The 25,931-nt window shown below is 44.5% G+C and overlaps 1 protein-coding gene across 1 annotated transcript in view; it reads right to left on the bottom strand.

The window, feature by feature from the left end:
* The window catches only part of LOC119181105 (uncharacterized), a 44,018-nt gene extending 24,764 nt beyond the window's left edge, over positions 1 to 19,254 (bottom strand). Inside the window, exon 1 of the mRNA XM_037432284.2 lies at positions 19,067 to 19,254. Within this exon, the coding sequence (XP_037288181.2) occupies positions 19,067 to 19,246 (180 nt within the window). The 5' untranslated portion in view covers positions 19,247 to 19,254. The remainder of the gene's footprint in view (positions 1 to 19,066) is intronic.
* Positions 19,255 to 25,931: the final 6,677 nt, after the last annotated feature.

Below are 25,931 nucleotides of genomic sequence, written 5' to 3'. Positions count from 1 at the left end.
TGAACGTTTTGTTTAGATAAATTCATTCCCAATAAGCTAAAGAAACGCACTAAGTTCACTCCGTGGGTCACGAGACCTATACTGCATCTGAAACGAAAGGCTGAACGTCTCAGGAAAAAGAGGGCAGCTTCCTAGCGCCTAGGTGAAGTCCGGTCTGCTTTACACGAAGCGATTCAACGCGAGAAAAGCTTTTATTTCAATACCACACTGGCTAATTTTATTAAAGATGACCCGCAGAAGTTTTGGGCCTACATTAGCGATCGCAAAAAGAACGTAAAACAAATTTCTGAGAACAGTTCTCTGGTATCAGATGCGAAAGCAATTGCTGATATTTAAATCTTTTTTTCATAGTGTTTTCTGTCAGTCTTCTCAGCCTGTGGCTTTGTGCATGATTCCGCAGATACTCCACCAGGAAATTTAATTTCATATGAAGGAGTTTTAAACATGGTTCTTCGAATAAAAGCAAAATCCTCCGGTTGGCCAGAAGGAATACCGAACGAACTTTTTTGACGGTATGCCGAGCCCTTGTCGAAACACCTTGTTACAATTTTCGAAGCTTCAATCCGTACTACAACGTTACCTAAAGAATTGAAAATGGCTCGTGTCAAGCCAATTCCCAAAAAGGGAGACCCTCTTCTTGTCTTCAATTATCGGGCAATTTCGATTATATCGTCTTGTAGCAAAATGTTAGAACACATTGTCACAACATTCATATCAAAACACCTAGATAAGCATAACTTTTTATCTCCGTATCAGCGTGTTTTTCGAAAGGGCTTGTCGACAACAACTCAGTTATGTACAGTCATTCATTCTCTTGCATGTGTGATTGATAAGGGCGGCCAAGTAGACGTCATATTCCTAGATTTCTGCAAAGCTTTCGACTGCATCCCCCATGAAAAACTTATGGTTAAATTACAGCTTATTGGACTTCCAAATTTTCTATTAGCCTGGATTTGTAACTACCTGTCTGATCGCTCCCAGTTTGTGTGCATTAATAATCAGAACTCAATTCTTCTGCCGGTTACTTCAGGTGTTCCACAGGGCAGTGTACTGGGTCCCCTACTATTTTTGATATACTGTAACGATGTAGTAAATTGTGTAAACCCACCTGTTAACGTTCGACTTTTTTCAGATGATTGTATACTGTTTAACTCGATAACTAGTTCTAATGACCAAGCAGCTCTCCAGTCCACTCTAAACAGTATATGTCTATGGTGCAATCAATGGGGGATGAAACTAAACTTGGATAAATCAGTTCTGCTCCGTGTCACTAACAAGAAAAAGCCAGTACTAACTGACTACACGCTCTCTAACCAACATCTTAAAGAAGTTAAGGAATACAAGTATCTTGGTGTCACTCTAACGAATAAATTAAGTTGGAATTCCCACATTAAACAAGCTTCTTCCGCAGCTTTGCGCAAATTATGCATGCTAAGGCACAAACTTAAGGATGCTCCTACGAAAGTGAAATTTTTAGCTTACCAATCCTTGATTCTCCCTAAACTAGAATATGCATGCGTTGCCTGGGATCCTTATACTAAAACTAACATTGATGCATTAGAAAAAATTCAGCGGAGGGCAGTTCGTTTCCTTTATTCTCTTTACAAGCCTAGTAGTTCTGTAACTAGTGTAATGCTTTCAAATGGTATCACATCTTTGCAGTCGAGACGCAGATTCTTACGTCTCAAATTTTTGTACCAACTTTCTAACCGCAAATTCGCTCTGAACCCTGACCTCTACCTCACACCACTAAGAACATGCCAGACTCGGCATTCACACGCACTTTTTTTAACACCATATTTTGCTCGTACTAACTTGTTCAAATTTTCCTTATTTCCTCGTACCATTGAAGAGTGGAATGATTTGCCTGCAAGCAGTTTACACTCTCCCGATCTTATTTACGCTGAAATTTGAAGTTGTTTTTCTAGCTATTCCAACTATTTCCTCTTTTCCCTCCCCACTCTTTCCTTTTGTTGCTTTTGTATAAATATGTCACGCTTTCCACTTTTTACTCTCCTTATTGTTGATGTTGTTTTGAAATGTGTATCACAACTGTATTATCTTGCCCTTCCTTCTTTGGCCTCTGGCCAGCAGTATTTGTAAATAAATAAATAAATAAAAGCTTTGCGTATGCAGAACTTGAGGCGTGTGAAATCTCGTCCAGTGTGCTCCCCAAGAACAGCTCAAGCTGGGAGATACAAACTGTTTTGGAACGCCTTACTGGGGAATCATAAGCATTAAAAATTATTGTACCACTAACAGTTTGAAACGTGAATGAAGTAATGGGTGTTTAGCTTCCAGATACAAGACTTTATATTCTACTTGGGAAGACCTAAACACAGTCGCAACTTGCCTTTCAAGGATTACAAGAGGGTGAAGCCTTTGAGCAGGAGTGCCAGCATATAATATGCATCCAAAATTAATGAACCGTCCGAACATACATGCAGTATATGGACGAAAGCGTTTGCCTTCGCAGAGTGGATTAGAGTTTCCTCATGACAGCAGGCTTTCAACAATTTCTACTTCTCACAAGCATTGTCTTTGAGATCTACGGCCTACTTTAAACAGTGTGGTACTAATAATTATGATGGCGATGGTACCTATGCAATGGCTCATATCCATTCAGGGGTATTGGCCTAAAATTGATTGTACAAATCGTGATATAATAAGTGATAAATATTTACAACAAAACAAGCAAAAGTACTTCTCTTTAGTTCTTCATTTTCCTCTATCGCTATTTTTTTCTTTATTTAGTTCTGTACAGGATCATTTTATAGCCCCTTGTTTTTTTTTACCCACTTTTCGCAGCACAGGATAGCACCCTATTTAGTTATTGGCTGACACTCTTGCCTAACCTTCCTCCTTCCTTACTCCTAATAACAAGTCATGTGAATTTCTGTCAGCATGGATATGTATAGACAGTTATTGGATGCCGGCACCCGTTTAACAATTTAAGAACACTGTATAACTAGGCTGCGTTAATCATATATTCTGGAGAGTGCGAGATAAAAAGTGGTCGCACTGTAATACGCCACAATCGTTGTGTGAATTAAAAATGACCTTGACCGGAGAGTTCAGAACAGACTTACATAACTTGGTCACAGCCTAACTACTCCGCTGTCTCAACTGTCTAGGGATAGTTTACTTTTTTTTCAAAAACACATCCTCCAACTTATCATAATGCAGATAACGCCAGCTTACACGACTTCATTTTCAACGAGTTGCATCAGGACGCGAAGCTAAATTGTCGTCAATGTTATACCTTCAAGACGAAAACTCTGTTCTAGGCATGCGATGAAGACAGAGCATACCAAGAACAAGTTGGTTTAAGTATCGACCTCGGAACATCGAAAGGTGTCGCAGCTGATGAATAATAATGTACAACAGAACGACCTACATGACGCCAAACATTCTTCATCTAAAACATAATTCTTATGCATTCCCGTTCTTCGTTAGTTGGAATTTGTTTCGCCTATATTCACCGCAATGGTAGTTGTGACGTGAAGATTCATTTTTTCAACACTAAACGTATTTGAAACAAGCATTGTTATTTTGTGATGACAGTTTCTCTTGTACTACACAACTCACGAGAGCTGGCCCAATGGCATTTGAATGAACATCAATACTTTTGCCCGTTCCAACACGTAAAATGCATGCTCTCATCAAATTCTGTGCAACATATTGGTATGGTTTTTCAAGAATTTTAATAGTCTCGCTTTGAACCGTCTTGCGTATCTTTGTCAAAATGCGTTGTCTCGGTGTTGTGTGGAAATATGCATCTTTCCGATACTTTATTTAGTAAGACCTTCAATGCCCCTTTAATTAATGCAATAAATTCCCCGACCACAACACTTGGTGCCAATGTTCCAAACTGGCGAGAAGCATGGACTACTTCAAATAAACTAATTATGAATACATCGAGTGATAAATGGGTGAACGACATGAGGAGAACTAAATGGAGATAAACACAGATCCGAATACATATCAATTTAAAAATAAGAACCTTGGTATATAAAGGGTGTTCTTTTAGAAAGTGCAGGTTTTTTAAAAGAAATGCTATCACTGTCGGGAACTTGTGCTTATTCGTCACAAACTCTACATTCTGGCACAAATACTTTGCCGCAGTTAAAGCGGCACAGAGACGACTAATTAAAAAAATCCAAAAAATGTTCAATTATTGACTTGAGGGCTGCTTATATTTGTAGTGGATGCGAATATTGCAGGCTATGTCAATTTTGTTTTCTTTCTTAAAATATGAAAAGCTTCACGTACTCTGAAATGTCCTTAAATTGTAATGGCGATATCGAAACAGACCACGCTTGGTGCACAGGAAACCCGATCACTCCGTTAGGCTAGACTTTTTTTTATAAAAATGTTTTGTCAGAAAAGACTACACAGTGATAAGATCTTATCTTATCTTATCTCTCTCGGGGACGCACAAGTTGCCATTTTGCAAGTTATAATGACGCACAAGTGGTTGTTTTGGAAGATTGGTACCTGACATCATCACAACTAGCCAGACTGCTGAGTGAAGTCAGGAGAATGAGTACTGTAGTCGGACGTCATCAGGCTATTGTCCATTTCATTAGCACGTCACGCAAAATCTGACTACAATATATATATATAGTGGTCACAACGTGGTGTATTTCGACGTTTCGGCCTAGAGTCTGGCCTTCATCAGGATTGAGGGTACAGTTTGTTGGTGCTCCGCTTTATACAATCGTAAATCAGAAGGGAGAGAGAGAAGAGAGAAAAAACGAGAAAAGAAAAGAAAAAGAAAAAAAGAAAAAGAAAAAAAAGAAGAAAAACGAGGGTATAAGTTGGACTCCCCCGGGCGCCCCTTATCACTCTTCTTTCCCCTTTACCTTCCATCTCTCTCCCTTTTCTCGTTTTCCCCTTTAGGATGTCTGCGGTCTGTGTATCATTCCTTTCACGAACGCATTGTTCCCGACCAGACGGCGCCTCCTGGCTCTGGTGGTTCGGTGTGGGAGAAAAAGAGCTTTTTTAAGAACTTTAAATCTTGTACGCAGCGACCCGTCGACATCTCGTCGTAGAAAGAGGGGCGCCGTGTATTGCCGCAGAGACTGGCAAGCGGGTGCAATGGCTATTCTTGCCCGCTTCTGGATTACGCGTGCAGTAGGGGCCTCCCGACTTTGCACAGGGTTACTGTTGGGCATGTCATATTTGGCACACTTGATTGGATTGGCACACTTGATTGGAGAGAAAAACAGAAACAGACGAAAGCTGTACTTAAGAAGAGTAGCTACACTTGGAATTATTTTGAGTTGTCCAGTGCCCTTCGCAGCTGCAGGGCCGTGCACTCAGTTATTTTTTTTTCATTGTTGCCGTTATTGTTTTTAATGCTTTAATTGCTGCAAGTGTACTCGGATTCTTATTTATTCCTCTATCAAGGGTGTTAAATCAGTGGATAAGGTATGACTCTCGTTGTTCACGTTCTCGGTTTGATTTAAATCCCATCTCTAAGAGTGTTACTGATTGTTTGTTAAATGCATGGTCGGGAAGATCGAGATGTTTTGATAGGCATAGATTTGGGGTTGATTTCGCATGGGCTTGTGATTATTGCAGCGAATATTAAACGGTGTTTCTGTTTGTCCGATGTACTGCATATTGCACACGTTGCATTCGAGTAGGTATACAACATTAGAGGAACCGCATATTAGGTTTCCTCGTATGCTAATCGAAAACTTGGATTGTGTGCTGGTTGCTTTGTGTGTTTCTCGCATCGCTTTATATACAAGACATCGTGACATTAAACAAGGTCGGCATGAATTATTAGGGGGTGAGGTATTGATTCGAGCATGGACAACTGTGTCTTTGAAGTTGCGTGGTCGTCGGTAAACGACGCCAAGAGCGGATGGGAATGCGCGTTTCAGACGTTCACTATGGTTATATATATATATATATATATATATATATATATATATATATATATATATATATATATATATATATATATATATATATATATATATATATATAATGAGACCACGTCCGATGCGGCAGCAACCAGGTTATCCTTTTTTAATCCAGGCGCACGAGCCAGAGAGCCAGCCCGCGTGACATACGATGATGATCACTACAATGGTTTGGTCATGCAGATGAAGATGAAGTACATAGTCAGCGCTCACACTATTTCCCCCCCTTCGCGAAAGAGGGCAGCAAGTTAGAAAGGGTTGGGACGCCGAATATATCGTTTCAGTCGAGAGACGTGGGCGATCTCGGTGTGGCGGCGACGATGATCAGAAGCCGCGTTGACAGGAGCAACGCGATAGTTGACTTCAGATGTTCGTTCCAGGACGGTGTATGGACCGAGATACCGGTGAAGGAATTTTTCGCAGAGCCCAGGTACACGAACAGGTGTCCACAAAAGGACTTCGTCGCCTGGGCAGAACACAACAACTCGACGCTTCGCATCAATGTCGATTTTTCTCTTGTCCTGAATGGTAGCAGTGTTGGCGCGGGCGATTTCACGGCAGCGGGCGACGCGAGCGGCGAACTCTTCCGGGAGAGATGAAGATGGATTGGAAGATGTGGACAAAAAGGTGGTGTCCAGAACAAAAGTCGGTACACGGCCATACACGAGAAAAAAAGGGCTGAAATTCGTTGTACGCTGTATGGCAGTGTTATATGCGAACGTGACAAAAGGAAGTATTGTGTCCCAGTTTTTGTGATCTGGTTGCACGTACATAGAGATCATGTCGGACAAAGTTCGGTGAAAACGCTCAGTCAGACCATTAGTTTCTGGGTGATACGCTGATGTGGTCTTGTGGATGGTGTTAGAGGCCTTTAAGACTTCAGCAAGGACATGTGAAAGAAATGTCTTGCCACGGTCACTAAGGAGCACACGCGGTGCGCCATGTCGTAAAATAATGGCGCGAAGGAAAAAATCGGCTACTTCAGAGGTAGCACCAGATGAAAGAGCTGCCGTCTCCGCATAGCGAGTAAGGTGGTCTACGGCAGTAACAATCCAGCGGTGACCGGCTGGCGTAAGCGGAAGAGGTCCGTATAACTCTATGCCCACAAATTCAAAGGGAGTGGACGGGCACGGCAGTGGTTGCAGTGGCCCCGCGGGAAGAGACGTGGTACGTTTTCGGTGCTGGCATGACGCGCAGGAAGCGACGTACTTGGCGACAGAAGTGGAGAGGCCAGGCCAAAAGCAGCGAGTCCTGAGGCGGTCGTAGGTCTTGTGGAACCCTAAGTGGCCAGCTGTCGCATCGTCATGAAACGCTTGTAGAACTTCCAGACGAAGTGAGCGAGGAATGACGGGAACCCATTGGTTACCGAGAGGATGGTAAATTTGCCGACATAATGTTCCCTCTTGAAGCTTCAAACGGGCAAGTTGTCGTCTTAGGCGGCTGTTTGGAGCACGCGATAAGCCAGTGAGCCGATCGATGATTGTGCGGCAGTAGGTATCGGCATGTTGGAGCGAGGCGAGATCTGTGGACGAAAGAAGGTTCACCGAGGCAACTAACTGTTTCGAAGGAGCAGCCGTCTGTTTGGTCACTTTGGCAGGCGGTGACGAACAGATGGAAGGTGACACTTCGGCGCTTTGCGAGAGCGGGCAACGGGACAAAGCGTCGGCATCTTGGTGCTCTCGGCCCGACCTATATGTGACGCTGTAGTCATACTCTTGCAATCGTAGTACCCAACGGCCAAGGCGTCCCGACAAATTTTTGAGAGACGATAACCAACACAGAGCATGATGGTCAGTCACTATTGTGAAATGCCGGCCGTATAAGTAAGGACGAAACTTTTGTATGGACCACACGATGGCGAGACATTCTTGCTCAGTGATGCTGTAGTTTCGCTCAGCATGTGACAGAGTACGGCTCGCGTAGGCCACGACTTGTTCTTCGGAAGCTTGGTTCCGCTGAAGAAGGACAGCACCGATGCCAAGTCCACTTGCGTCAGTGTGTAGCACAGTAGGTGCTGCAGGGTCGAAATGGCGAAGCACTGGCCGTGATGTGAGGCATCGCTTGAGGGTGTGAAAAGCGGCTTCGCAGTCATCCGACCAGACAAAGGGTGCGCTCGTGGTCAGAAGTTTGTGCAGAGGAGCCGCAATAGTAGCGAAATCACGTACAAAGCGGCGGAAATACGACGCTAAGCCAAGGAAGCTGCGGAGGTCTTTCTGTGTGGTTGGTGTAGGAAAGTGCAGCACCGCGGCAACCTTGTCGGGATCGGGCTCAACGCCATGTTTACTGACGACATGACCTAATACCTTGATGCTGTGACTGGCAAACCGACACTTCTTAGTGTTGAGCTGGAGACCGGCCTTAGCTAAACACGTGAGGACTTCGTCTAGCCGTTCCAGGTGCTGTGAGAAGCTCGACGAAAAAATGACAATGTCGTCCAGGTAGCAAAGGCAGGTCTTCCATTTTAATCCCCGCAGTACCGTGTCTATCATCCGTTCGAATGTGGCTGGGGCATTGCACAGGCCGAAAGGCATTACATTGAATTCAAAGAGCCCATCTGGCGTAGCAAACGCAGTCTTCTCTTTATCAGACTCGTGCATTGGAATCTGCCAATAACCGGAGCGCAAGTCGAGACTTGAAAAGTACTCGGCACCTTGTAAAGTATCAAGAGCGTCGTCAATGCGAGGCATTGGGTAGACGTCCTTACGAGTGATTTTGTTGAGTGATCTGTAATCAATGCAAAACCGTACCGAGCCATCCTTTTTTTTCACTAGTACGACAGGAGAAGACCATGCGCTTGTCGAAGGCCTGATGACGTTGCGCGCGAGCATGTCGTTGACTTGTTCTTCTATAAGCTTGCGCTCAGAAGCCGACACACGGTAAGGGCGGCGGCGAATCACACGGGATCCGTCGGTGTCGATACGATGGGCGGTCACTGTTGTTTGACCCAGACCTTCGGAACAAACGTCAAAGCAAGTTTTGTGCTTCATTAATAACGCTAGCAAGGCATCCGTTTGCGTTGGGTTGAGATGTTCACACAAAGTGGCCTAGAGAGCAGGAAATGCATCTTCCGGTGGCATACACTTTGAGAATGACGAAGCAGATGAACCAGTGACGACACAAAGCGGTGCTTCTTCGGTAATGCTGGCAACAGTGGTCCCCTCAGGCAAAAGAAGTGGTTCTGGCGTCGTGTTGCAGGCCGTGATGCTTGCATAACCGCGGGAGAACCACACTAAACAAGATGCGATGGTGATCCCTCGAAAAATGCAGCGCTGGCAAGGAGCAACCAGAGCTTCAACATCTAGAATGTCACATGACTTGATCGTAAGGACACGTTCTCGTCCGGGAGGCAGGAGGAAATCCGCAGCTGTCACAAGGTTGGGCGACGAAAGGTCGGCAGCAGAAGAAAGCTCAGTGTCCGTAATACGAATGAGGGGCCGACCACACGAAATTACAGCAGACGCCGCTGACAAGAAGTCCCAGCCTAAGATTATCTGATGAGCGCACGAAGACAGCACAGCCAATTGTATGTGATGACGGATTCCATTGATGAGAATACGAGCAGTGCACAACCCGGTCGGGCGAATTGGACTGTCATTAGCACCGCATAACATGGGACCGGCATAAGGAGTTTGCACTTTACGCAGGCGAAAACACAATTCACGATCAATTACCGAAATTGCGGCTCCAGTGTCTATAAGGGCGTCAACAAAAACACCTTCCACAGAAACAGGCAGTAAATTAGCTGGACGAGACGGAGGAGTTGTAGCGTTCCGACGACAAGCAGTTTCCCCTCCAAAAACTGCACCTTCTAGTTTTCCGAGTCCCGAGAGATCGGAGCGGGACGCAAGGGTGATGACGTACGCCGAAACGGTGACGGAGAACGGCGGCGAGATGAACGAGAAGGATGAGGCCCAGCATGAGACCGTGGAGGGGAGGGCGACTGACGGAAGGTGGATGGATACGGTGCGGGATCGTATTCATCGGGTCTTGGGGAAAAGTCTCTCTCGTAAGCTGAGTAACCACGTCGTTCATCCTGCTGACGGCGGCGGCAGAAACGGGATATATGACCCCTTATGCCACAGTAGAAGCAGATGGGGCGGGGAGGACGCCATGTAGAATAGTGGCGTAGCCTTGGCGCTTGCGTTGTCATCGCAGCCACATGGTCGCATCCGACGTCCGCAGGCACGGTTGGAACTGGTGCAGGGACCCGCGATGCAACTTCTGCGTACGAAGGCACTGGGAAGCGCACAGGAGACGGGGCATGTGCAACGCTTGTCATTGATGCCAGTTCGTCCTTGATTATCTCTCGCACGTTGGGAGGAGGTGTGTGGACAGACGCAACGGTAGGGTTGCCTGGAATAAGGCCGTGAAGTTCTTCTCTGACAATTGTGCGGATAAGGGCCCGCAATTCATGCTCTTTGGTAAAGCGAGCGTCACAGGAGGCGTGTGGAAGGCGCATGGAATGAAGCGCGTCCAGGCGTTGGCATGTAGTGATGACGTCCCGGACGGTAGTCGGGTTCTGAATCACGAGAGCATTGAAGGCCACAGAGTTGATGCCTTTCAGTAGATGTCGGACGCGATCGGCCTCCGTCATGTCATTTTGTGCTCGGCGACAGAGAGCCAGAATATCTTCAATGTAGGACGTATACGATTCGTCGTCCCCTTGAATGCGGGTTGCGAGCTTCTGTTTCGCTACTACAGAACATCCTGCAGACGTGCCAAATACCTGACGGAGATGCCCCGTGAAGGCCAACCAATTGGAGAAGTCGCTCTCGTGGTTGTAATACCAGGTTTTAGCGACGCCATCGAGGTAAAAAGGAACGTAGCGCAGTTTGTGCGCCTCGTCCCAGTAATTACAAACGCTGGTTCGATCATAACTGTCGAGCCATTCTTCGACGTCTTCGTTGCGAAGGCCGGAAAATACCGGAGGGTCTCGATGAGAGGTACTCACGGTGTAGTGAAGCCTAAGTGGCTGAGAAGGAGCGGTTGCAGCAGTGGGCGGGTTGGGTTCTGCCATTGCTGTTGCTTGAGGGCACAACCGTCAACCAGACCGGAGCTCCAGGGGTGACGGGTAGAGCAGGAGGACGTGGGAACCAAAGCACGCTCCACCACTTATGAGACCACGTCCGATACGGCAGCAACCAGGTTATCCTTTTTTAATCCAGGCGCACGAGCCAGAGAGCCAGCCCGCGTGACATACGATGATGATCACTACAATGGTTTAGTCATGCAGATGAAGATGAAGTACATAGTCAGCGCTCACAATATATATATATATATATATATATATATATATATATATATATATATATATATATATATATATATATATATGTGTGTGTGTGTGTGTGTGTGTGTGTGGATGACGTAAGAAGGTAGCGATGGTTAGTAGAAGCCGAGGAATAAGAAGTGCTATGGAATAAACATGACGTATGAGCCAGGCCACGTGTCCCAGTCATCGTAACGTCACACGAGTCGACAGGATGAAGACCTGCCAGCCCCTTCATCAGTCGTACATCATCGACAAGGTTCTCCGCAAGACACCCTGACGATAAGTGAACTACCAAACCAGCATATAGCAGTACACATCGACGAGCATCATGTCAGAACCATCGACTGACCTCCCCATCTCCAAGTACACCGGAGCAGCGGACGATGGATCTGTACAGCGCTGGTTCAACCTGTTCGAGCACAACGCTACCGCTGAATCATGGTCGGAAAGAGAGATGGTCGCCATCTTTACCGACTACGTCTTTGGTGAGGCCTTCAAATTCTACCTCACCCACATATTTGAAAACAACAAGTCATGGGAAAAGATCAAACAAGAAATGATCGTTTGGTTTAAATATTAGAATGATGACTCCGACAAAGACTTGCTTATAACCCACCATCCACAGACAATCGCGTACGGTCATCACAGTCAAAAGCAGTCTTCACGCATGAATGCACCTCCTGCTTTTCCATCGCGTGGATCTTCGGTCGCTCACAATGCCCACCTCACGTCTCACACGTTCACTATGGACGGAATAGAGAAGAGGAGCTCGCAGAGTCCTCAGTTAAGCCCAGGACCTACAGTTCTGTTTCATGCACCAGAAGAGCTTGCATCGTCCGTCGCACAGAAAGGCAGACATTCCCAACTGTAATTTGACCAAATCACGCCTGTTGCGGTGTCGCCATTGAGAGCGCAGCCATCTGAAAGCCCAAACATAGGAGGCTTGGAAGCGACTCCGACAAGTTGCCAGGGGCCAGAAGCGTACGTAATCAACGCTGACGAAGGCGCCTCTGATGATCCTACAGTCGAATTGTCCTGCGAACTTCGCTGCCTGAAAAGCGTTGCAACAGCTGCCGTCTCGACACTACATCAATGAAAATGGGCATGATGTTCAAGAAGCGCTCCCACCTCAGCAGGTTCCAATACGACCGCAGCAATGCCACCAAAAGCAAGTCCAAGGATTTGAGACACTCCAACGGATACACCAACAAGGACAACGACGCAAAGCGAGCCTCTTAAAGCAAGCTCAAGACGTGAGGCATATACGCATAAGGTATCGGCGCCACAAACGCATTCGGCACAAGAGATCAGGACTGCGCCTAATGTTACAGCTCCAAAACCACAGAAAACGACGAAAAAGACAAAAAGGCATCATCTGTAGAACGCCGAGACCAAGACATCATTCCGTCAGCCGCGACCATCACACTCATAAACTGAAAGTACGCCACCTGTTCCCGCCACGACACACAATTCGATGCCTTCGACATCCGAACCTGAAATACTACAGGGACTCCCAACGTTGTCCGTTCCTCACAAGAACCCAACCGATGTCATCACCAGTGCAGATCTCCAGGGTGTGGTTACGCCATCCAGGACGCAACAGCCAACCTCGTCCACCCGAGTTCTCTTAAATATGACTGGACTGCTCCCTCTGCTGTAGTTTTTTTGTGCGAGTTAGGAACTCCCGTCCGAAATAGAACTACGGTGCATTTGACAATTATCGCTCGCTTTAACACCCTTTTTGTTGTCTTGTTAAGTGTCTGACGCGACTTCTTCCGGGGGAGGGAGAATCATGTGACGCAAGAAGGTAGCGATGGTTGGTAGAAGCCGAGGAAGAAGAAGTGCTATGGAATAAACATGGTGTATGAGCCAGGCCACGTCTCCCAGTCATCGTAGCGTCATATATATATATATATATATATATATATATATATATATATATATATATATATATATATATATATATATATTCCCTCTGCGCAGACGAAGCCCACTGGGCGAGTCAGACAGTCTCTCGAAGACTAAAGCGCTTCACACGCGCAACATGGGCAAGTTCAGTTTTTGCAGGCCGTGGGCCGTCCGAATGGAGACGCGCTATGCGGTAAATTAAAACACTGATATGGTCTACAACAAGATATTGTCCCGCATAGTGCGCTAGCAGTTTCTCGCTCAAACTGCGTTTTCTATTCGGTGTCCACAGCAACACTAGGTTGCCACGATTGTACGTCACGTGTCGGCGTCGGTGGTCAAAATGTGCCTTCGAGTGGTCTTGCGAAGCAAGGGTGCACAATAAGCAGGGCGTCTAGCTTCTTCTGCCAGGCAGATGATCTCGGATATGCAGGGTTGGCCTGACCACTGTCTCCGACGGCCAACATCCCATCCCTGCCGCACGTTTGAAAAACTGAAGACTCGTCGCATTGCCCCGAAATTTGGTAGGCTGGCAAATGTGACAACAGTCGCCAGCGTCGACGTGATCCCGCCCACCAACCTTGCCGCTACTATTCGGGCAATAGTGCGTGAAGAGCTGCAGCGACAAGGTGGTGGGGTTGACGAAACTATTCCTCATCCACCTACCAGTCCACCCTACTACACGGCGGCGCCATTAGCTCCTTTGCTACCATCGGTGTGTGTGACATACATCAGCGAAACAGAAACTCCGTGGCCACGTCGTGACTCATTCGCGGCCGACCAACCATATGGCCAATGCCTTCGTCACGGGCCCGCCAAACAGAGGTGGGCAGCCCCCGTTCAGCAAGCTCGTCACCGACCCTTCACCGCTGAGCGGTCTCAGCATTGGTTCGGCCAGCGTCATCTACCAGTCTGCTACAACTGTGGCTTCGAAGGCCACATTGCCAGGTATTGCAATTACCGGCAGCCGCCAAGGTACGACCGATCACCGAGATATAACTGTTCTGGCTTTACCAAGCACGTCCACCACACTGTTACGTCTACGAGAGAGGTTTATTCAGAGCCGACGTAACGGTCGACTCGACGGTATACAGTGAACGCTTGCTTGCTTGCTTGATCCTTTCTTTTGTCGCTCTCGCCCACTAAGGGGGATTGGCCAAGAAGCTGGTGGTTAATGCAAGTCAGTACCTTTAGGTTTTCCAGACAAGAGGAATAGGATTACTTTAACTGTTTTGACTGTGAAATTAATTTGGCCCAATGTAAAAAAATGGGTGGGGGTGGGGGAAGAGAAGTAATAGAATTTATTGAATATCTGAGGTGTAATCTTTATATGGAATTCTTCTGAATGTTAAATGCACCAGTGAGCTCTTGCCACCAACCGAACGTCCTCCTCTTCTGCCACCACCCTGTTCCCCGCTACACAGATGCACATACCTAAATTACATATGTGGTAACAATATATATATATATATATATATATATATATATATTATATATATATATATATATATATATATATATATATATATATATATATATATATATATATATATATATATATATATATCTTATGAGCATTTATAGTGCTTTACACTTGTTGAGTGCCATCTCTGTAAACAGCAGACCTGCATGACAGAGAAAAGTTGCCTGAAAAAAATGGCCCCAGCACCCCTTTGGGCTTTCCTAGGTTGATCGCATGTTTCGTGGCCGGGAGCTTCAGCATAAAAAAGTCAAGGTGTTCAGCATAAAAAATTAGCCCAGGCAGATGTGCACAAGGCACCTGAAACCACCAGCGTGCCTGAAGCATCTTATAATTGCTTAAACAACGTTCATTTCTCTAGACATATAATTGCCTCTAACTAATCACAAACAATTTGCTAAGTAATCTGCTGACAAACAAATAACCGTGTTGATCAACATTTTGAAACACGGCTGCTGTACACATAATGATCAGAGCCCGATACGTTAGAAATCAGACGTCTCACCGGACGAAAATAAATGATTAACAATCTGCTATCGATAAATAACCCCACCGTATTCAGAGCGTGAATTCTTAGGTGCACTGCGAGTACATAGAAAAGCGGCCCGATTTGAAGACTCACTCAGCGAGGACGCAGCTGTTGTGCTGGCGTTACGAAACACCTGCTAAGCGAGCGTGAAACATTCACGCGGTTGTTATGCTGGCTTCAAGCAACCTTTCGCTACAGGGTATTGTGTCTGAGAGTTCAGTGGACACGATATCGCTACATTTTGAAACAATAGGATCAAAAAATGTTTACGTGTTCGTGCGAAGAAGTGCCTGTGCATTAGCACTACGGATGTTCAGTTTGGGTATTTTTTAGAAACATGTTGGCCAGCGAAAGGGTAACTTGCGTTACTAGGACGATCATTCTTTGTTTTCAACAAAACTTTTGAGGTATACATTTTATCTGGCCCGAACAATTTATCTTTACTGCACTTTCTTTCATTGCCTAATATAATATTTCTGGCGCAGCTCAGACAAGGAAAGAAAAGGAGGAGACAGGAGGGGGCGCCTGAATTCGTGAACGCACTGGAAATGTCACGTGGCCAAGAATGTATCTATGAAGTGCAAACTTTCAATTAAAAAAAAAAAAACTAGTTGCTAGACTGGTGCCCTGTCCTGTTTCTTTCATTTTCTGAGTTGCACTGCAAAACGTTATATTAAGCGGTGAATTGTCAACTCGCCCAAGAAACTGCACTCTTAAGCTTTCTTTTAATTTATCGTTCGTCGGCTGGTTTGTTAGAGATCACCATCAAAACAACTTGCCGAGGTTTAATCTTTCTACAGCAAGCCAAATGGAATAGGACTGAATTTCAGCATTGGGCGCTGCTACTGCAGCAGCTGCAACTTTTTTTGTAATTGTTTTAACGACGTTGCGAAGTTTAGTCCTAATAAATGTGAAGCATTTGTTAGCGAACTTGGGCGACTTTTAGCGTATCTATCTATCTATCTATCTATCTATCTATCTATCTATCTATCTATCTATCTATCTATCTATCTATCTATCTATCTATCTATCTATCTATCTATCTATCTATCTATCTATCTATCTATCTATCTATCTATCTATCTATCTATCTATCTATCTATCTAGACGCTTACGTTTGGGTGCTCTCGTGGCCACCTCTTTAACTTGGCGTGAATCAAAATTAGCATGGGAGGGTCAGATGGTTTGACGGATACGCTGGTCTAAACATGAATAATGTCACGATATCGTCGCGTACGTCCTCAAACACTTCCCGCCAGAAAGGGGGCACATACCCATGGGCGGGTATGTGCGGCTGGTATTCGGATATGTGCCACAGGTGATTGACACTTATTATCTACCCAGAAACGACGAGAATACACATAGGCAATTTTAACGCGCGAGCGTTAAGAAATACCCGAGATCGGTAGCGTCGACCCGACAAATGCAAAGAATAATTGTCAGGGACCGAGCTGGATTCGACCCCAAGCATTCTGCGTGGGCATTAATGAAGCATTTTACCAAAGAGCAATGCCAGGTCTCGGAACTACTAATCAAATAAACTCTAATCTTCGTGAAACGTCAATATTGGCTGCCGTGCTGCCTACCCAATTTTCCAACATTACATATGTACTCCTCTGATACAGCCGCACTTCGGGTTAACGTCAATTGTGGTTAGTTGCCATGCACTGAAGTAGATTTATGTAGCAGTGTCCAGAGCCAGCATCCTCGCGAGCATCACTGCTTCATATCAGATTCTGGTGTTGCTAATACGCAAGCTCCAGTTCACAGTGTTGCGCAAGTGCAAACAACTGGTTATATAAACAACTGCAACTTTTCAAAATAAGTTTGTACGTGCTATATTTGTACATATATTTAGCGTCATTTCACGACGTGTGGCTCAATAACAAAATTGCAACAGTCACATTCTCTTTGCACGCTTTGCATAATGTCAGTTCCCATGTACGTGGGCTCTGCCAAATTTTATTCTCAAATAATGTTTGTATATTCAGGGCAAGCGAGAATTAGATCCTACAGTAAGCAACAAATGCAGAATCGTTTGTTATTTGTTGCGCAAATATATTACGTTGAAAACGCCAAACTTATGAAACGAATAAGGTTATTGTGTTAATTATACAGTGTCTAAGCGAAACAGTACGCAAACTAAAAGATGACGACATAGAAGGTAAGGATAAAGGATATCAAAAGTACACGCACGCTACATCTACCACACAAAGTATCTGTGTAGTCTTATTTGGTTTTCGGAAAAGCACTCTTCCTTACAGTAGAAGCCTGCAAGCAGAAACAGTGTGTATTCGACTCACTGTCTATGTAACATTCTTTCTAACGAGTGAACACGAACTAGGACTTGTTGACCTATAGGATACATGTGCAGTGGATTCTTGATTCAGTGAAAACACCCGGAGCTGACCCGTTATTTCTTGATTCCGATGTTCCGTGGTAGCACTTGATCATCGGCGATATTATCCTTGATGTGTGTCTTGGGTTACCTTAGTGTTTTGAGGCGCTGCTGAAGTGGTTCCCAGAAGGCAAGTAGAAAAAATCCCGTAGTAAAGATCTGTTTTACCAACTGTCGCGAAGGTCACAGCTCCTCAAATGGAAACCGCGTACTATTTCATTCAACTAGTTGAAATAATTTTCAATAGCTATTCTGACAGTTATATGGTCCCCATGAGTATTGTTGCTTCCGTAATCCAGTTTCATGTGTATAACGTTTTACTATTAAATTTAACCAGAACCATCGATATGATATCAGTTTTTTTCAAGACTTTTCTGAACACTGGGATTAGTACTCAGACGGAATTGGTTGAAAAAGAAACAAGGATTTCACTGTACTGATGTTGCGGAAAAAAAAGAGTGCGTGATCTTCTTGACGAAGAAAAAATAATAAACTTGTTCTTGAACTTTGCTAAAACATAAGAGCTAAATGGGTGAATGCATGGTATTATGAAAATTAAACTAAACGACGTTAAGGAATGTATTGGACGTTATGTTCAAAGTAATTGTACTGTAAATAAATGTCAAAAAAGAAAAGTGGACGAAAAGATAACTCGCCGGGGGCAGGGCCAAACCTGCCGCTTTCGAGTAAAATGTCCGACGCTCCACCAACTGAGTATAAACGGCGGCGGCAAACTCCCCCCCCCCCCCCTCTCCTCGTGGGCCTTATACGGTATATATGGGAATATAAACGTGGGGCCGTTCGTCATTGCCGCTTTAGACGTCGCAGCGAGAGGGAAACACTTCTTTGACCTGTTATCGTCACGTAGGAAGTGAACTTAATACGAGCTGGCCGCTGACCCATTATATCTAGCGCGTTACCTAAACGTATCGTCTTACAAAAAGAGACCCTCGCTATGAAGGAAGGAAACTGTAAGTTGAAGAGCTCCTTTTTTTGTTTAACATATTAGTCTTAAGAGATAACAAATAATGTAATAGAATGTATAAGGTGTCCCTCTGCCCTTGTGACAATATGACGTGGTTATGTTTTAGGCAACTGGTCGCCCATCAATACAGCTCATCGCATCTCTTAACGCATCAGCTATGATGAATCCATCTACCCTCCCGTGCCCGCACTGCCACGCATCTTCAGTAATTCATTCTCAAGACTGAAACCAGATAGAACAATCTTCCCCCAGACATCGTCTTTCACATCAGCCATTACTCATTTCAAGAACTCCATTGAGTCACGCTTTGTAAATAATAACTAACGTCTTTGTTTTCCCCACTTTTTATGTAAAACCCTGTGATGTGCACAGGGTCCTAGAGAATATTTTAAACAAATCAATGAATGAATATTACAAGTAACTGCAATGCAAATGTAAAAAAAATGAAGCTGGACCTAAAGATGACTTGCCACCGGCAAGGAGCAAACCTGCGACATTCCGGTGGTAATTGCGACATGAGTTTGCGACGAGAAAAGATAAAACATGTATGTCTCTTACAGCTTTCACGTCTTGTGACAAGGAGAACCGCGGATCATCCTCTATTGGTAGCTCTACTAAGTTAAATGCACTCGCCACAGAACAGAGAGCGAGTAGTACGAGCATGGTCATGATGTCGTGCGTTCCGGAGCACGATACGAACTGATCTAAAAGTGCTGGGGAAAGAAAAGGCATCACCATGCACTAAGCCCAGAGCCTACCACTGGAATTTATTGTAATACTGAACAATGAGCAGAGAGGAGACAATCGCTTGCTCGCAATTGCGCTTATTCTTGGGAACGGACACAAACACCTGCACTACGTAAATATTACATCGAGGGAACTACAGTCGAATAATATTGCGCGTATGTAGACGTAAGGAATAAAGGTGATTGTTTGTGGGGCTCGATGACTTGTAATCAGAGCGAAAGTTGCTCTTAGATCACAAGTGCCGATTCCCGCGCTGTAGTTGTCCGCCATGACCACCGCCGATGTCATTAACTACTGTCGCGCGAAATAAGTACAAAAAAAAAACATGGTTGATCCCTTCGTCATATGAATTGGTATAACAGGAAAGTGAAATTTGTTCTCACAGAAGTGGTTGAATGATTACCCTACATTTCTACAAGAGAGCTTACACAATGTCCCTTGATGTTTCACAGTTCAACGTGAACGCACGCTGACGCTTACTGATAAATCTTTATTCCAACAACCAATGTCAACGATCAATTTTTAATGAAACCCTTGTTGTCATAGATGCTTGTGGTAGCTGCCCCAGTACACGGTGAGAAAAGAATCAGAGCAAGCGGTATGACAGCTAGGAGAGTTGTTACTTAATGGACGCTGAACTTGGTCTAAAGTCACGTACTCGCAGCATAATAAATGCAACACGAATAATGCCTATGCTCCTGGACGGCCGCGATATTTCGCGGAGTGAACATAAGTGGAAAACGCTGAATTACAGCCGGGACACAAAAAGCTCTAATTACTTGCCCTGCCGACGCTAACACCTGACACCTCGCCTTTAGCCATAGTAGCCCAGCCACCTTTTACTCGGAAGTGTTTTATGCCAGGCCACACAAAAGCCTCAGTGGCGTATTTCCGTCACGGATATGACGTTGCAAAATAAGCGTTATAAAACGAAAAAGAAAAAAATGGCCCCTAATCTGCATGTTACACCGAAAATGTCGAAAGACGATAGTCTTGCGTCTGAAGAGAGTGAACAAAACGTTTGTTTCATGTTCTGCCGAAGAAAATCAGTGAATGGTATTCTGGAGGCTATGCGTTAGAGTGTCTCTATCGTTTAGCGGAGGAGAACAAGAACATCGAGGCACGTTAGACACGAGCGCCATACGGCATTTATCTACGAAAACAAAGGCGGGCGCGCCCGCGGAGAAAGATGCGCGCCAGTCTCGGAGGTGATAAGGTATAGAACGCAAAGCAGCGGGCAGGCGCCCCCACCATGTCCTGGTAGCAAAGCGTCGGAAACACTTACCTTTTTGAGCATCGCATTGTACTGTCAGCGCAGCACGATAAACGCTACAGACAATAGAGTTACTTGTGTGTGCCTCATCTAGTATAAAGGCACACTTACAAAACGTCGACGTGCTGTTATGACGCCTCCGATATGCGCAACAATTGCTTTTAAAGACGATAGTCTTTCTTGGGGACCTTTGACGGAAAAAGTTTAGCCTGTCTGTCTGTTTATCTGTCTGTCTGTCTGTCTGTCTGTCTGTACTTTTGTCTGTTTGCCCACCCTAACGATACCTCAAACAGCACCGAACGGTCAAACCCATCCGCAGCGCCCACCAATATTGATCAAGGCTTAGCGTTCATAGTTGCGTGATTGTCAATAAAAAAAGCAAATATTGCGGTTATCAGAGGCGCCATAACAACATGTCTATGTTTTGTATGTCTGCCTTTATACTAGAAGAGGACACACACAAAACACTCTAAGGACTGTAGCGTTTAACGCGCTGCGCTGACAGTGCAACACGATGCTCAAACGCTTTGCTACGACGGCATGGTGGTGGCACCTGCCCGTCGCTTTCCATTCTACACCTTCTCAGCTCTGTGACTGGCGCACATCTTTCTCCGTGGTCGCGCATGCCTTCGTTTTCGAAAATAACTGCCAAATGGCGCTCGTGTTTAACGTGCCTGGATGCGCTTGTTTGTCCCGTTACACACTCGAGGCTCTCTAACACAGCGCCTTCAGAATACCATTCACCGATTTTCTTGCGCAGCACATCAAATAAACGTTTTGTCCACTCTCTCTAGAAGCAAGGCTTTCGTCTTTCGACGACATTTACAGTGTAACATGTAGATTCAGACCAATTTTTTAATTGAAAATCACACAACTGTGAGCGCTGAAGCTTGAGCACGGTTGGTAGACGCTGCGGATGTGGTTGGCCGTTTGGTGCCGTTTGAGGTATCGTTAAGGGCGGACAATCAGACAAATATACAGACAAAAACACAGACCAAAAGTTCTTCGTCGAAGGTCCCCAAGAAAGACTATCCTCTTTAAAAACTTTCAAGAAAGTGTTCCCCCGCCGGGTGTCAAACCTCGGTCTTCTTTGGAAACGACGAAGAGCGCCCGGTGATCTTCCGACTGAACTATTAGAGCCTTTTTTTTATGTGGTGACTTTCATTTGCACAACTATTGTTCGTCATCAGTTGGCGGAAATATTAACAAATGCGTAGTGTATTTATGTAGGCATGGCGGACTGACATGTATATTTTCGAAATAATGTGAAGGCTCATCAATATATCTTTTATCGTAAGGCGCTCCGTCGTCTCTATTGTCAGGCATCAAGCGGTGAACATTATATGGTCACTAACCTCACCTACGAGGTTATTTACGAGGTTATCGTAAACATCAGCAATTATACGTTTCCTTGTAAGATTATTGGTGGAGGTGCGGGGTAGGCTGACCTGGGTCTCCCGGCAAACCAACACGGAACTTCGGAGTGGTCGCCACCTTCATTTTCCTGCAATGACTCTACAGGCCCACCCACAAGAGCAACAACAGCCGCCGCAACAGCAGCCGCAGCAGCAGCAGCAGCTGCCTCCTTTGATACCCCGCACCCCCACCTATATTCTTACAAGGAAACGTATCATTGCGGATATTTGAGATGTTTACTTGCGATGGCAATGACTGACACACTGACGGGCTGGGACCAGTTTGTTTTGTTTTGTTTCCCTGGGAGGTTGGCTCATACCCACTTAGGGGGATTGGCCAAGAAAGTGTAGTGCAGTTTATCTATAATCATTTTAACTATGTGTAATGAATTGGTATTATAATAAGACTAATGTAAAAATAAAAACAACATAAAAAGAGCAAACGAAAAAAATAATCAAGTTGAGCAATTTTGAGATTTGAGGTGTTATGTTTACCACTTAGCTGCGTTTACTTCACTCTGCCCTTGGGAGTAATAAATAATTTTTTTTTGTTTTTGATTGAAGATCACAAAGGTATACGCTTGGTTGCCTGAATATAATCGCAAACGGCATTGAAAGCATCCCTGTGGCAATGTCCCAAAGCTGAGGCGCCAAAGCTTAGCGCCGTTTCCGCCGTCAATGTAAGACCTATTTTCCGAAATGGCATAACTAGTAACCTTTTTCTAAGTATTTCGTAGCGGCGACAATACAAAAAGTAATGATCTAGTGATTCCATTTCTCCGCAGAATGCGCAGAGGGGTGATGTTGTCTGACCAGCTCTGTGTAGATATAGGTTTAGGGGGGGGACACGACATCGAAATTTAGTGATTAAGACTTCGATCTTTCTGGACTGACTCCAGTGGGGTTGCCATGGAAACATGAGGTGGTTATAGTCTGTCCATGTAATTACTTTTTCTATCGTATCAGTGGAGATTGCCGATTTTCGATATCTTATAGCCGTGATATATTCTACATCTGGCAGTATGGACAAAACTGGCCCATCAAGTGCGGCTCGAGCTAAGGAATCGGCCAATTCATTTAATCTTAATCCACAGTGACCCGGAACCCATAGTAATCTCAGGAGTCTCAACTGCGGCGGTACTAATGTTTTGAATGTGCTTAGAATTCGAGAGTTCTCTGAAGCTGTCAGAGCTGCACAAACTGAAAGAGAATCCGTCATTATTACTGCATTGTTTTGATTTGATGGAAGTTTTCGAAGAGCTAAAATAATCGCCAAGAGCTCCGCTTCAAAAACTGGAGTAAAATCAGGCAGTCTCACTGAAAAGGACCAGTCAAGCAAATCAGAGGCAATGCCTACACCTGCCTTTTGATTATTTACGGAAGCATCTGTGGCTATTATATTTTTGGTTTTTGCATGCTCTAAGTAATCTAATAATATGCTATTTAAAAATTTGAGGGATTGTAATTTGGCGTTTTGCGGGAATATATCATCATACTCAATAATAACATGACAATTCGAGTCATTAGTCTCAATTACATTTGTAATGTTCACATTTATACTTTGTAGATTTTTTTGTACAAACATTATCTGAGGTGTGTGAAACCGTGGCCAATGAGCAAGGAAGAAGGCGTCTGGGTTTGCGATAAAAGCATATTGAGATCTTCTTGCCGGTAAGCTATAAAATTTTAAAAATGCTTGTACGGTCAAAATTCGAAATCGACAAAGCAGTGTAGGCAGGCGCGCTTCCTGGTACAGTACGTTGATAGCCACAAATCTAGGGAGTCCCAGACACATTCGCAGTGCTTCTCGCTCCAAGATAACTAGAGGTTTCGTTTTATAAGCAGGGCCACCCGAGAATAATATGCAGCCGAATTCCATGATGGGGCGCATGTACATCTTGTACAACGTTATCAAGGTGTGCCTCCGTAACCCATATTTCCGGTTACTTAGCTTGTGTAGTAAGCCTGAAGCCCGCTGTGCTTTGGTAGTTATATACTCTATGTGTGGACTCCAGTTAAGTTTGTCATTATAAATGATTCCCAAATATTTTATAGAGTCTACTTGCTGGATGGGTTCCTGTTTATATAGAATTGAAATTGAAATTGGTTCTGCAAGCGGAAACGCCATGAGCGCGCTTTTGTTGACATTTAACAATAACGAAATCGACTGCAACCAAATTTCCAACATGTTAATATATCTTTGTAATTTAAGTTGTAATGAGTAAATACCACAGTCAGCAGCAAAGAGTGCGATGTCATCAGCATAAATGTAGACAGTAACTTCTTGATCTGTTGGAATTGTGCTCATTAAAGCATTAAATAATACTGGAGATAAGACTGCTCCTTGGGGAACTCCGCGCGTTTGTTTAAATCTAGATGAGGAACATCCATCCTTGACGCAGTAGAATTCTCTTGATTTTAAGAATTCTGCCACCCACTCAATAAAATATTGTGGGAAGTTCAATCTCTCTAGCGTATTTAACAATATGAAGTGCTCCACACTGTCATACGCCTTGGCTATGTCAAGCGTTACTAAAGCAGCGTATTGCCTTCTTTTACGCGCGAGCTGTATTCGGCTCTCTAAATCAGCATGGGCACACCAAATTGAGAAATCACTACGAAAGCCGATTTGGTTCGGTTTTATTACTAAATTGTCTGCCATCCAGATACTTACTCGGCTATGTAGGACCCTCTCTACTAGTTTGACCATGTTAGATGTTAAAGAGATTGGCCTGATATTATCGACTGTTAATCCTCCACCCGGCTTTTTTAGTATAGGAATCACCTTTGCTATCCTCCAATCCTGCGGCACCCATGAGTTTTTTAAGGAGTAGTTAATAACATTGGCGACGTCTCGAGGCGATAAATTGAACAGAATTTTAATCATGGGTACTGTGATTCCATCTGGGCCAGGAGATGCACAGGGTAAATGTTTAATCACGTTGGATACCTCAGTCTGTGTCACTTCTTCAAAGTCAGACTTTGTCGTAGACTTGTGCCAGTTGTTTGGCACTACTGAAGTGAATCTGCTTTCCAGACCTTTACCGATAGCCTCTAAGGTAGTGGTCATTTCTTGTGCCGACAGATTATCAAAAGCTACATTAACTGGTGATGGCAAGATTTTCCGAGCTCTCATATATCGGAACAGTGCTTTCATATGTTTAGGCTTCGACAGGTATTCATAATGTCTTCTGTCATAATCTTGTTTAGCCTGAGCTACCGTTCTTTTAAAGCCCGCAGCAATGAATTTATAATCGGCCCAGTTTTGTGGGGATTGATTATGTAAGAGCTGCTTCCAAGCTGCCTGACGTCTTCGGTGCTCTCTTGTACATTCATCATTCCACCAACGGCTATATACTCTTTTTGTGGATTCAACAGTAAATTCGGCTCTTTTGTAGGATCGTTTAATGACTGCGTTTATTTTCAGTGCTTTTTTATCATCGCTCTCTTCCGAGTGAAAAGCCAGTGCTGACTTCAGGTCATTCCTAAATTTAGTGTAATTTACAAATACTCTTACATTTGAACAAGATGGAATTATCGGACAAGAAATTTCAAAACTTATCGGTAAGTGGTCACTGTTGGTGCCACAGTCCAGCGCTTTCCAAGAAGAAGTACTAATGGCTGAACTGACAAAACTTAAATCTAAGGCCGACCTGGAGTGATTACGAATGAATGTGGGGGTTCTGACGTTGAGGCACGTCAGGTCATTGTCCATTGTCCACTCCCACAAGCGTTTCCCACTAAGATCAGTTCTAAAACCCCAACTCGTGTGTTGGGAATTAAAGTCTCCAACTAAAACTTTGTCTTTGCACCACGATTTTGTAGCTAGATCCAAACTTCGTGTGTCTTGAACTCCATCCGGAAAATACATATTAACTAAAGTGAAAGGAGAGCAGTTGGGCAGTGTAATGTCTACTGCCAAAATTTCGCATTCTGGCGACATATGTTTGTATGAGCATTTGACTTTCATACTAATTCTATTACTAAT

Source organism: Rhipicephalus microplus, unplaced genomic scaffold (assembly GCF_043290135.1).
Source record: "Rhipicephalus microplus isolate Deutch F79 unplaced genomic scaffold, USDA_Rmic scaffold_24, whole genome shotgun sequence".
In the NCBI taxonomy this organism is placed as follows: domain Eukaryota; kingdom Metazoa; phylum Arthropoda; class Arachnida; order Ixodida; family Ixodidae; genus Rhipicephalus; species Rhipicephalus microplus.
Note: the sequence above shows the minus strand (reverse complement) of the source record. Positions and strands in the feature narration are given on the sequence as shown.